Consider the following 13,583-nt stretch of genomic DNA (forward strand, 5'->3'; position numbering starts at 1 on the left):
CCCAATGAGCCCCCCCAGCACCCCAAGACCCCCCCCAATTCCCCAAGAAGCCCCCCCAGAGCTCCCCCCATCCCTCCATGAACCCCTCAGCACCCATTGAGCCCCCCCAGACACCCAAAAAGCCCCCAGACACCCCCTACCCAGATCCCAATAAGCCCCCCAAGGTGCCAGGTAGCCCCCAGAGCACCCCAAGAATCCTCCCCCAGGGTCCAAATGAGCCCCCCCAGCACCCCAAGAACCCCCCCCAGGCCCAAATGAGCCCCCCAAGGCCCAATGAGCCCCCCAAAAGCCCCCTAATTAACCCCCTCCAGGGCCCCAATGAGCCCCCCCAGCACCCCAAGACCCCCCCCAAATTCCCCAAGAAGCCCCCCAGAGCTCCCCCCATCCCTCAATGAACCCCTCAGCACCCATTGAGCCCCCCAGACACCCAAAAAGCCCCCAGACACCCCCTACCCAGATCCCAATAAGCCCCCCAAGGTGCCAGGTAGCCCCCAGAGCACCCCAAGAATCCTCCCCCAGGGTCCAAATGAGCCCCCCCCAGCACCCCAAGAACCCCCCCTAGGGCCCAAATGAGCGCCCCAAATTCCCAATGAGTCCCCCAAAAGCCCCTAAATAACCCCTCCAGGGCCCCAATGAGCCCCCCCCCAGCACCCCAAGACCCCCTCCAAATTCCCAAGAAGCCCCCCCAGGGCTCCCCCCCATCCCTCAATGAATCCCTCAGCACCCCAAGAACCCCTCCCAGGGCCCAAATGAGCCCCCCAAGGCCCCAATGAGCCCCCCAAAAGCCCCTAATTAACCCCTCCAGGGCCCCAATGAGCCCCCTCAGCACCCCAAGAACCCCCCAAATTCCCCAAGAAGCCCCCCCAGAGCTCCCCCATTCCTCAATGAACCCCTCAGCACCCATTGAGTCCCCCCAGACACCCAAAAAGCCCCCAGACACCCCCTACCCAGATCCCAATAAGCCCCCCCAAGGTGCCAGGTAGCCCCCAGAGCACCCCAAGAATCCTCCCCCAGGGCCCAAATGAGCCCCCCCAGCACCCCAAGAACCCCCTCCAGGGCCCAAATGAGCCCCCCAAATTCCCCAATGAGTCCCCCAAAAGCCCCTAAATAATCCCTCCAGGGCCCCAATGAGCCCCCCTCAGCACCCCAAGACCCCCCCCAAATTCCCCAAGAAGCCTCCCCAGGGCTCCCCCCATCCCTCAATGAACCCCTCAGCACCCCAAGAACCCCCCCCAGGGCCCAAATGAGCCCCCCAAGGCCCCCAATGAGCCCCCCAAAAGCCCCTAATTAACCCCTCCAGGGCCCCAATGAGCCCCCTCAGCACCCCAAGAACCCCCCAAATTCCCCAAGAAGCCCCCCCAGAGCTCCCCCATTCCTCAATGAACCCCTCAGCACCCATTGAGCCCCTCCAGACACCCAAAAAAGCCCCCAGACACCTCCCCCAGATCCCAATAAGCCCCCCCAAGGTGCCAGGTAGTCCCCCCAGCACCCCAAGAATCCCCCCCCAGGGCCCAAATGAGCCCCCCAAGGCCCCAATGAGCCCCCCAAAAGCCCCTAATTAACCCCTCCAGGGCCCCAATGAGCCCCCCCAGCACCCCAAGACCCCCCCCCAAATTCCCCAAGAAGCCCCCCCAGAGCTCCCCCCATCCCTCCATGAACCCCTCAGCACCCATTGAGCCCCCCCAGACACCCAAAAAGCCCCCAGACACCCCCCCCCCAGATCCCAATAAGCCCCCCCAAGGTGCCAGGTAGCCCCCAGAGCACCCCAAGAATCCTCCCCCAGGGCCCAAATGAGCCCCCCCAGCACCCCAAGAACCCCCTCCAGGGCCCAAATGAGCCCCCCAAATTCCCCAATGAGCCCCCCAAAAAGCCCCTAATTAACCCCTCCAGGGCCCCAATGAGCCCCCTCAGCACCCCAAGAACCCCCCAAATTCCCCAAGAAGCCCCCCCCAGAGCTCCCCCCATCCCTCAATGAACCCCTCAGCACCCCAAGAAATCCCCTGACCCCCCCAGACACCCCCCCCTGGATCCCAATAAGCCCCCCAAGGTGCCAGGTAGCCCTCCCAGCACCCCAAAAATCCCCCCCCAGGGCCCAAATGAGCCCCCCCAGCACCCCAAGAACCCCCCCCCAGGGCCCAAATGAGCCCCCCAAGGCCCCAATGAGCCCCCCAAAAGCTCCTAATTAACCCCTCCAGGCCCCCTATGAGCCCCCCCAGCACCCCAAGAACCCCCCCAGAGCTCCCCCCCATCCCTCCATGAACCCCTCAGTACCCCAAGAAACCCCCTGAGCCCCCCCCAGACACCCAAAAAGCCCCCAGACACCCCCCCCCCAGATCCCAATAAGCCCCCCCAAGGTGTCAGGTAGCCCCTCCCAGCACCCCAAGAACCCCCCCCAGGGCCCAAATGAGCCCCCCAAGGCCCTAATGAGCCCCCCAAAAGCCCTAATTAACCCCTCCAGGGCTCCAATGAGCCCCCCCAGCACCTCAAGAACCCCTCCCAGGGCCCAAATGAGCCCCCCAGGGCCCCAATGAGCCCCCCAAAAGCCCCTAATTAACCCCTCCAGGGCCCCAATGAGCCCCCCCAGCACCTCAAGAACCCCCCCAGGGCCCAAATAAGCCCCCAAAAGGCCCTAATTAACCCCTCCAGCACCCCAATGAGCCCCCCCCAGCACCCCAAGAACCCCTCCCAGGGCCCAAATGAGCCCCCCAAGGCCCCAATGAGCCCCCCCAGCACCCCAAGAACCCCCCCCAGGGCCCAAATGAGCCCCCCAAGGCCCCAATGAGCCCCCCAAAAGCCCCTAATTAACCCCTCCAGGGCCCCAATGAGCCCCCCTAGCACCCCAAGACCCACCCCCCAGGGCCCCCCCAGTGCCCAAATGAGCCCCCCCCTCACCTCCAGCGCGTCCCCGCGGTGCAGCGCCAGCTCCTCCCGGTAATGCTGCAGCGCCCGCATCGTGGTCCCCAAGGTCCCCAAAGGTGGTGGCCAGGGACACATGGATCACGGCCACTTCCCCCGGTGGCCGCCCCAGCGCCTGCGCCAGCCCCAGCTGCCCCCCCCGGGGACCCCCTGTTAGTGGGGACACCCCATGGGGACACCCCTAAACCCTTCTCTGTGTGTCCCCTGGTGTCACCTGGCGCTGGTAGCACTGGACGGCGCGGTCGAAGTCCCCATGTTTGGAGAAGGTGTCCCCAAGTTGCTCGCAAAGGGACAAAGCCACCGCCGGGTCCCCCGCCTCCTCCAGAGCCTCCTGTAGCCGTGTCACCTTGGTGGCTGCAAGAGGGGGGGGACAGAGGGGACGTGGTGGGGACACCCAGAGACACCCCACAGGGTTGGGGGGGTGGTGTCCCCTCAAGTGTCACCTGGGGGACACTGTGCCCTTGGGGGACACTAGAGCATTCCTGAGGACATTGTCCCACCCCTGGGGACACTGCCCTACCCCTGGGGACATCACTCTGCCCTTGGGGACACTAGAGCATTCCCTGAGGACATTGTCCCACCCTTGGGGACACTGTCCTACCCCTGGGGACACTGTCCTACCCCTGGGGACATTGTCCCACCCCTGGGGACATCACCCTGCCCTTGGGGACACTGTCCCACTCCTGGGGACATCACCCTGCCCTTGGGGACACTGTCCCACCCCTGGGGACACTAAGCCATTCCTGGGGACATTGTCCCACTCCTGGGGACACTGTCCTACCCCTGGGGACATCACCTTGTCCTTGGGGACACTGTCCCACCCCTGGGGACACTAAGCCATTCCTGGGGACATTGTCCCACTCCTGGGGACACTGTCCGACCCCTGGGGACACTGTCCTACCCCTGGGGACACTGCCCTACCCCTGGGGGACAACACCCTGCCCTTGGAGACACTGTCCTACCCCTGGGGACACTGTCTGACCCCTGGGGACATCACCTTGTCCCTTGGGGACACTGTCCCACCCCTGGGGACACTAAGCCATTCCTGGGGACATTGTCCCACTCCTGGGGACACTGTCCGACCCCTGGGGACACTGTCCTACCCCTGGGGACACTGTCCTACCCCTGGGGACAACACCCTGCCCTTGGAGACACTGTCCCACCCCTGGGGACACTGTCTGACCCCTGGGGACATCACTTTGTCCTTGGGGACACTGTCCCACCCCTGGGGACACTAAGCCATTCTGGGGACACTGTCCCACCCCTGGGGACATCACCCTGCCCTTGGGGACACTGTCCCACTCCTGGGGACATTGTCCTACCCCTGGGGACATCACCCTGCCCTTGGGGACACTGTCCCACCCCCTGGGGACACTGTCCTACCCCTGGGGACATCACCCTGCCCTTGGGGACACTGTCCCACCCCTGGGGACACTAAGCCATTCCTGGGGACATTGTCCCACCCCTGGGGACATCACCCTGCCCTTGGGGACACTGTCCCACCCCTGGGGACACTGTCCTGCCCTTGGGGACACTGTCCCACCCCTGGGGACACAATCCTTTCCCTGTCCCCTTGTGTCCCTTATCTGTACTGGCACAGAACAGGGGACAGAGCTGGGGGAGCCAGCAGCCCCTCAGGCCATTGTCCCTTCCCTGGGGACATTGTCCTGCCTCTTGGGACACTGCCGCACTCTTGGGGACATTATCCTGCCTCTAGGGACATTGTCCTACCTCTGGTGACACTGTCCTACCCTTGGGGGACATCAGCTGGCCCTTGGGGACACTGTCCCACCCCTGGGGACACTAAGCCATCCCTATGGACATCAACCTACCCTTGGGGACACTGTCCCTCCTCTGGGGACACTAATGCATCCTTGGGGACACTGTGCGGTCTCTGGGGACACCATCGTGTCCCTAGTGACCCCGTACCTGTCCCCAACTAACCATATCGCAGGCAGGGGCACAGGAGCCGGTGCTGCCAGGGTTGCTGGGCTTGTCTCACCCCTGGGGACACTGTCCCTGTCCCCAAATCCCCGTCCCTGTCCCCAGCTCACTGTGTCACAGGCAGGAGCCACAAGAGCTGGCGCTGTCAGGGCTGCCGTGCTCGTCCCACCCCTGAGGACACCAACCCTCCCATGGGGACCCTGTCCCACCCCTGGGGACACCGAGTCGTCCCTGGGGACCCCGTCCCTGTCCTCAAATCCCTGTCCCTGTCCCCAGCTCATCGTATCGCAGGTGGGCACACAGGAGCTGGCGCTGCCAGGGCTGCTGCACTCGTCCCACCCCTGGGGACACCAACCTTCCCATGGGGACCCTGTCCCACCCCTGGGGACACCAAGTCAGCCCTGGGGACCCTGTCCCTGTCCCCAGCTCCCTGTCCCTGTCCCCAGGTCATCATATCACAGATGGGCGCACAGGAGCTGGCGCTGCCAGGGCTGCTGCGCTCGTCCCACCCTTGGGGACAACCAAACTTCCCATGGGGACGCTGTCCCACCCCTGGGGACACCAAGTCGCCCCTGGGGACCCCGTCCCTGTCCCCAACTCCCCGTCCCTAGCTCACGGTATCGCAGGTGGGCGCACAAGAGCTGGCGCTGCCAGGGCTGCCACGCTCGTCCCACCCCTGGGGACACCAACCTTCCCATGGGGACCCTGTCCCACCCCTGGGGACACCAAGTCAGCCCTGGGGACCCTGTCCCTGTCCCCAGCTCCCTGTCCCTGTCCCCAGGTCATCATATCACAGATGGGCGCACAGGAGCTGGCGCTGCCAGGGCTGCTGCGCTCGTCCCACCCTTGGGGACACCAAACTTCCCATGGGGACGCTGTCCCACCCCTGGGGACACCAAGTCGCCCCTGGGGACCCCGTCCCTGTCCCCAACTCCCCGTCCCTAGCTCACGGTATCGCAGGTGGGCGCACAAGAGCTGGCGCTGCCAGGGCTGCCACGCTCGTCCCACCCCTGGGGACACCAACCTTCCCATGGGGACCCTGTCCCACCCCTGGGGACCCCGTCCCTGTCCCCAAATCCCTGTCCCTGTCCCCAGCTCACTGTATCGCAGGTGGGAGCGCAGGAGCTGGCGCTGCCAGGGCTGCCGCGCTCGTCCCACCCTTGGGGAAACCAACCCTCCCATGGGGACCCTGTCCCACCCCTGGGGACACCGAGTCGCCCCTGGGGACACTGTCCCTGACCCCAACTCCCTGTCCCTGTCCCCAGCTCATCATATCACAGGTGGGCGCACAGGAGCTGGCGCTGCCAGGGCTGCTGTGCTTGTCCCACCCCTGGGGACACCAACCTTCCCATGGGGACCCTGTCCCACCCCTGGGGACACCGAGTCACCCCTGGGGACACCGTCACTGTCCCCAACTCCCTGTCCCTGTCCCCAGCTCATCATATCACAGATGGGCGCACAGGAGCTGGCGCTGCCAGGGCTGCTGTGCTTGTCCCACCCCTGGGGACACCAACCTTCCCATGGGGACGCTGTCCCACCCCTGGGGACACCAAGTCGCCCCTGGGGACCCCGTCCCTGTCCCCAACTCCCCGTCCCTAGCTCACGGTATCGCAGGTGAGCTCACAAGAGCTGGCGCTGCCAGGGCTGCCGCGCTCGTCCCACCCCTGGGGACACCAACCTTCCCATGGGGACCCTGTCCCACCCCTGGGGACCCCGTCCCTGTCCCCAAATCCCTGTCCCTGTCCCCAGTTCACTGTATCGCAGGTGGGAGCGCAGGAGCTGGCGCTGCCAGGGCTGCCGCGCTTGTCCCACCTCTGGGGACACCAACCTTCCCATGGGGACCCTGTCCCACCCCTGGGGACACCGAGTCGCCCCTGGGGACCCCGTCCCTGTCCCCAGCTCACTGTCCCTATCCCCAGCTCACCGTATCGCAGGAAGGAGCCACAGGAGCTGGCGCTGCCAGGGCTGCCGCACTCGTCCCACCCCTGGGGACACCAACCTTCCCATGAGGACCCTGTCCCACCCCTGGGGACACCGAGTCGCCCCTGGGGACCCCGTCCCTGTCCCCAGCTCACTGTCCCTGTCCCCAGCTCATCATATCACAGGTGGGCGCACAGGAGCTGGCGCTGCCAGGGCTGCTGCGCTCGTCCCACCCCTGGGGACACCAACCTTCCCATGGGGACGCTGTCCCACCCCTGGGGACACCGAGTCGACCCTGGGGACCCCGTCCCTGTCCCCAACTCCCTGTCCCTGTCCCCAGCTCATCATATCGCAGGTGGGCACACAGGAGCTGGCGCTGCCAGGGCTGCTGCGCTCGTCCCACCCTTGGGGACACCAACCTTCCCATGGGGACGCTGTCCCACCCCTGGGGACACCAAGTCGCCCCTGGGGACCCCGTCCCTGTCCCCAACTCCCCGTCCCTAGCTCAAGGTATCGCAGGTGCGCGCACAAGAGCTGGCGCTGCCAGGGCTGCCGCGCTCGTCCCACCCCTGGGGACACCAACCTTCCCATGGGGACCCTGTCCCACCCCTGGGGACCCCGTCCCTGTCCCCAAATCCCTGTCCCTGTCCCCAGTTCACTGTATCGCAGGTGGGAGCGCAGGAGCTGGCGCTGCCAGGGCTGCCGCGCTTGTCCCACCCCTGGGGACACCAACCTTCCATGGGGACCCTGTCCACCCCTGGGGACACCGAGTCACCCCTGGGGACCCCGTCCCTGTCCCCAGCTCACTGTCCCTATCCCCAGCTCACCGTATCGCAGGCAGGAGCCACAGGAGCTGGCGCTGCCAGGGCTGCCGCGCTTGTCCCACCCCTGGGGACACCAACCCTCCCATGGGGACCCTGTCCCACCCCTGGGGACACCGAGTCACCCCTGGGGACCCTGTCCCTATCCCCAACTCCCTGTCCCTGTCCCCAGCTCACTGTATCGCAGGCAGGAGCCAGAGGAGCAGGTGCTGCCAAGGCTGCCGCGCTCGTCCCACTCTTGGGGACACCAACCTTCCCATGGGAACGCTGTCCCACCCCTGGGGACACCGAGTTGCCCCTGGGGACACTGTCCCTGTCCCCAACTCCCTGTCCCTGTCCCCAGCTCATCATATCGCAGGTGGGCACGCAGGACCTGGGGCTGCCAGGGCTGCCGCGCTTGTCCCACCCTTGGGGACACCAACCTTCCCATGGCGACCCTGTCCCACCCCTGGGGACACCGAGTCACCCCTGAGGACCCCGTCCCCCGCCGGGGGACACCGAGTCGCCCCTGGGGACACTGTCCCTGTCCCCAACTCACCGTATCGCAGGCGGGAGCGCAGGAGCTGGCGCTGCCAGGGCTGCCGCGCTTGTCCCACCCCTGGGGACACCAACGTTCCCATGGGGACCCTGTCCCACCCCTGGGGACACCGAGTCACCCCTGGGGACCCCGTCCCTGTCCCCAACTCACCGTATCGCAGGCGGGAGCGCAGGAGCTGCCGTTGCCATGGCTGCCGCGCTCCCAGCGCGTGGGCTCGTCTCAGCGCCCGCTTGGCCGCTCCGAAGTCCCCGAGACTCAGCAGCACCTGGTGACAACGGCCACACGCGTCACCGGGGACACCAGATCCCACCCGTGGGGGACACAGGGGGTGCACACCCCCCCCCAGCACCCACCTGGCCGGTGCTGCTGCAGCAGTCGCTCTCCAGCGCCGGGTCGTGCAGTTTGCGGGCGCAGTCGCGCGCCCGGGCCAGGCAGCGCAGGGCCCCCCCCGGCTGCCCCCCCCGCAGCCGCAGGTGCCCCAGGTTGAAGTACGCGCGGTACAGGTCCTCAGCCAGCTGGCCCTGCCTGCCACCGGGTCATTGTCACCTCCCCGGGTCACACACACCCGCCCCTGCCTGGCACTGGGGTCACTGTCACCCCCAAACCCGCCCCTGCCTGCCATTGGGGTCACTGTCACCTCCCAAAGCCACCCACACCCACCCCTGCCTGCCATTGGGGTCACTGTCACCCCCAAACCCATCCCTGCCTGGCACTGGGGTCACTGTCAACCCCAAACCCGCCCCTGCCTGTAAATGGAACCATTGTCACCCCGCTGCATCCCCCAAACCCGCCCCTGCCTGGCACTGGGGTCACTGTCACCCCCAAACCTGCCTCTGCCTGGCACTGGGGTCACTGTCACCCCCAAAACCGCCTCTGCCTGGCACTGGGGTTACTGTCACCCCCAAACCTGCCCCTGCCTGGCACTGGGGTCACTGTCACCCCCAAACCTGCCCCTGCCTGGCACTGGGGTCACTGTCACACCCAAACACACTCTTGCCTGGCACTGGGGTCACTGTCACCCCAAACCCGCCTCTGCCTGGCACTGAGGTCACTGTCACCCCAAACCTGCCCCTGCCTGGTACTGGGGTCACTGTCACCCCCAAACACACTCTTGCCTGGCACTGGGGTCACTGTCACCCCCAAACCCGCCCCTGTCTGCCATTGGGGTCACTGTCACCCCCAAACCCGCCCCTGCCTGCCATTGGGGTCACTGTCACCCCTAAACCCGCCCCTGCCTGGCACTAGGGTCACTGTCACCCCCAAACTCGCCCCTGCCTGGCACTGGGGTCACTGTCACCCCCAAACCCGCCCCTGCCTGGCACTGGGGTCACTGTCACCCCCAAACCTGCCCCTGCCTGGCACTGGGGTCACTGTCACCCCCAAACCCATCCCTGCCTGGCACTGGGGTCACCGTCACCCCCAAACCTGCCCCTGCCTTGCACTGGAGTCACTGTCACCCCCAAACCCGTCCCTGCCTGTAAATGGAACCATTGTCACCCCGCTGCATCCCCCAAACTCACCCCTGCCTGGCACTGGGGTCACTGTCACCCCCAAACCCACCCCTGCCTGGTACTGGGGTCACTGTCACCGCCAAACCCACCCCTGCCTGGTACTGGGGTCACTGCCACCCCCAAACCCGCCCCTGCCTGGCACTGGGGTCACTGTCACCACCAAACCCGCCCCTGCCTGGCATTGGGGTCACTGTCACCCCCTAAACTAGCCCCTGCCTGGCACTGGGGTCACTGTCACCACCAAACCCGCCCCTGCCTGGCATTGGGGTCACTGTCACCCCCTAAACTAGCCCCTGCCTGTACATGGAACCATTGTCACCCCGCTGCATCCCCTAAACCCACCCCTGCCTGGCACTGGGGTCACTGTCACCCACAAAACTATTCTTGCCTGGCAGTGGGGTCACTGTTACCCCCAAACCCGCCCGTGCCTGGAACTGGGGTCACTGTCACCCCCAAACCCGCCTCTGCCTGTAAAAGGAACCAATGTCACCCCACTGCATCCCCCAAACCCGCCCATGCCTGGCACTGGGGTCACTGTCACCCCCAAACCCGCCCCTGCCTGGCACTGGGGTCACTGTCACCCCCAAATCCACCCCTGCCTGGTACTGGGGTCTCTGTTACCCCCAAACCCACCCCTGTCTGGCACTGGGGTCACTGTCATCCCCCAAACCCTCCCCTGCCTGGCACTGGGGTCACTGTCACCCCCCCAAATCCAGCCCTGCCTGGCACTGGGGTCACTGTCACCCCCAAAACTATCCTTGCCTGGCACTGGGGTCACTGTCACCCCCGTGTCCCCCAGACCCGCTGCCGGGGGCTCCTGCCCTTCCCCCCTTACTCAGCCAGGAAGATGCTTTTCTTCATGTAGTGCTCGCACTTGGCCGCATCCCTCAGGCTGTCGTAGACCAGCGCCAAGTTCAAGTACAGCCGCGTCCTCATCTCCGTCAGCTCCCGCCTGGACACGCTCCCTGGGGACAAAACAGCCACACCGGGAGGTGACAAATCCCCCAGCCCGGGGGTGGAAAACCCACCCCGAGCCCCCCCAGTGCCATGTCACCTTCCAGTTTCTCCTCCACGATGGCCAAACTGGTGCGGAACGCCCGCTCAGCCTCACGCAGCGCTGCTGTGTCCCCTCCTGCCGCTTCAGTGTCCCCTCCTGTCGCTTCCGTGTCCCCTCCCGTCGCTCCCGTGTCCCCCCCCGGCGCGCGGCTCTCAGCCATGAACATGTACGTGCGGCCGATGGTGGCCCAGGCGCGTTGCTGCTCCGTGTCGTCCGAGAGGGACCGCGCCAGCTCCAGGTGCTGCCGCTGGTGCTGCAGGGACGGCGAGAAGCCTTAGAACCCCCCTCTAAATACACCTTAGACCCCCCCACCCCCAAAAAATCTAAACCCCACCTTCAGCGCGGCCTCGTAGTTCTCCATCTCGGCCAAGCGCTCACCGATCTTGCGGTGAGCGACGGCGCAGCCGATGCCGTCACCTGCCGCCTCCAGCAGCCGCAGCTCCTGCCGATGCTCCTCCAGAGCCTCCTCGTAGCGGCCTGGGATGAGGGAGGGGACGTCAGATAGATGGGGGGCTCAGGAGAACCCCCCTGAGTCCCCACAGTCTCCCACAGCATCCTCACAGCTAAGTTGAGATCTGGACATGTTGGAGAGTTGGGTGGGGAATAACCTGATGAAATTTAACAAGGGCAAGTGTAGAGTCTTGAACCTGGGCAGGAACAACCCCAGGTTCCAGTATAAGTTGGGGAATGAGCTATTAGAGAGCAGCGTAGGGGAAAGGGAGCTGGGGGTCCTGGGAACAGCAGGGTGACCATGAGCCAGCACTGGGCCCTTGTGGCCAGGAAGCCAATGGGACCTGGGGTGGGTTAGAAGAGGGTGGTCAGTAGGTCAGAGAGGTTCTCCTGCCCCTCTGCTCTGCCCTTGAAAAAAGGGTTTAGCTCAGATACCATCAGGATATACGTGGGGAATTTATATATAATATATATATAACGTGTAGCCGAACCACCCTGAAAACACCTGATCTCATCTGATCTGGGAAGCTAAGCAGGGTCTGGCCCGGTCAGTACTTGGATGGGAGACCTTGTGGCCACGAAGCCAATGGGACCTGAGGTGGATTAGAAGAGGGTGGTCAGTAGGTCAGAGAGGTTCTCCTGTCCCTCTGCTCTGCCTTTGAAAAAGAGTTTAGTTCAGATACTATCAGGATATACCTGGGGATCATATATATATATGTAATGTATACAGCCATAGCACCCTGGGAATGCCTGGTCTGGGAAGCTAAGCAGGGTCGGGCCCGGTCAGTACTTGGATGGGAGACCAGGTGGGCACAGCGGGTGCTGTGGGCTGAGCCAGCACTGGGCCCTTGTGGCCAGGAAGCCAATGGCACCTGGGGTGGGTTAGAAGGGGGTGGTCAGTGGGTCAGAGAGGTTCTCCTGCCCCTCTGCTCTGCCCTGGGGAGACCACACCTGGAATCTTGTGTCCAGCTGTGGCCCCTCAGTTCCAGCTAGATGATCTTTTGAGGTCCCTTCCAATCCCAAACATACTGTGATACTGCGAACCAACCAGCCCCCCTAGACAAAACAAACCATGGCTGGCCAAGATCTCCCCGAGCTGATTGCAAAGCGCCGCCTCTTCCAGCAGGTTCCCGCCGCGCTGGGCTTTGTCCTTCGCCTTCTGCAGCTCTGGGGATGGGGGGGGACACGGTGTGGAACCCCCCACCCAGCCCAGGGACCCTCCCCTCTCATCAGACCACCCTGTGCCCAGAACAGCTGCTTGAACCCAGGGCATAGGGGGGGCTCCGCAGCCCCCCGAGGCTTCTTGAGGCATTTAGGGGGACCCATTAGGACACTGTGCGGGGGCCCAATGGGTCCCTGTGGGGGCTCATTGGGGGCTGGGGGAGCCCATTGGGTCCCATGGCGGGGTCATTTGGGGCAGTGACGAGATGGGGGGGGACACATAGTGGGGGGTTAAAGGGACAAGGAAGGGGAAGGACTGAGGGACCAGGGGGGTGTGAGGGTGCCGGGGGGGGGATGAGGGAGCCCGGGGGGGGAGGATGAGGGAGCCCGGGGGGGGAGGATGAGGGAGCCTGGGGGGGGGGGGGGGGGGGGATGAGGGAGCCCGGGGAGGGGGGGATGAGGGAGCCTGGGGAGGGGGGGGGGGAGGAATAACGGAGCCCGGGGGGGGATGAGGGGGGAGGCCCGGGACCAAGGTGGCTCTGGGGTGACCAGGGTGCTCAGGGGGAGCCCCGAGGAGGCCCCGGAGAAGCTCCGGAGCCCCGTGTAGGCCCTGGTGGGCCCGTTTGGGTCCGTTTGGACCCGGACTTACGGCGAATCTCCCGCTCCGCGCTCATCACCCGCCGCCGTTCAACCCGCCGAATGCCGCCCGCCCCGCCCCCTCCGCCCCCATTGGCCCGCGCTCCGCCGCCTGCACCAATCCGCGTGGGGAAGGGAAGGAACTGCCCGTTTTCATTGGTCAGTGAGCAGAACTGAACCCGCCCCCCCCCTCCGGACAGCGCCTGGCCGCAGGGGCTGCTGGGAAGTGTGGCGGCCCGGGCGCGGGGATGCTGGGAAGTGTGGCGGCCCGGGGGCGCGGGGGATGCTGGGAAGTGTGGCGCCCTGCCTGCCCCGCCCGCTGCTCCCAGTGCCACCAGTGTCCCTATTGTCCCCAGTGTCCCCAGTGACCTCCAGACACCTCCCACTGGCCCAGTAGCTCCCAGTAGCCCCTAGTGCTCCCCAGTACCTCCCATCCCAGTGGCCCCAGTGTTTCCAGTACCTCCCAGTTCACTCCAGTAGCCCCAGTGCCCCCCAGTACCTCCCAGTGCACTCCATGGTCCCCAGTGCTCCTGAGCCCATTGACTCCAATGCACCCCAGTTGCTCCCAGTGCTCCCCAGTGCCCCCTAGCCCAATGGCCACAGTGCCCCTAGTACCTCCCAGTTCACTC

The 13,583-nt window shown here is 65.4% G+C and overlaps 1 protein-coding gene across 1 annotated transcript in view; it reads right to left on the minus strand.

The window, feature by feature from the left end:
* TONSL (tonsoku like, DNA repair protein) overlaps positions 1-12,992 on the minus strand; it is a gene marked incomplete at both ends in the record, with an annotated part of 44,296 nt that extends 31,304 nt beyond the window's left edge. The window contains 10 exon segments of the mRNA XM_080339487.1: positions 2,893-2,955; positions 2,957-3,046; positions 3,131-3,270; positions 8,290-8,404; positions 8,493-8,664; positions 10,486-10,615; positions 10,705-10,960; positions 11,042-11,184; positions 12,229-12,324; positions 12,968-12,992. Of these exon segments, the coding sequence (XP_080195613.1) occupies positions 2,893-2,955; positions 2,957-3,046; positions 3,131-3,270; positions 8,290-8,404; positions 8,493-8,664; positions 10,486-10,615; positions 10,705-10,960; positions 11,042-11,184; positions 12,229-12,324; positions 12,968-12,992 (1,230 nt within the window).
* Positions 12,993-13,583: the final 591 nt, after the last annotated feature.

The sequence above is a fragment of the Nesoenas mayeri genome, assembly GCF_963082525.1.
Source record: "Nesoenas mayeri genome assembly, chromosome: 2".
Lineage (NCBI taxonomy): Eukaryota > Metazoa > Chordata > Aves > Columbiformes > Columbidae > Nesoenas > Nesoenas mayeri.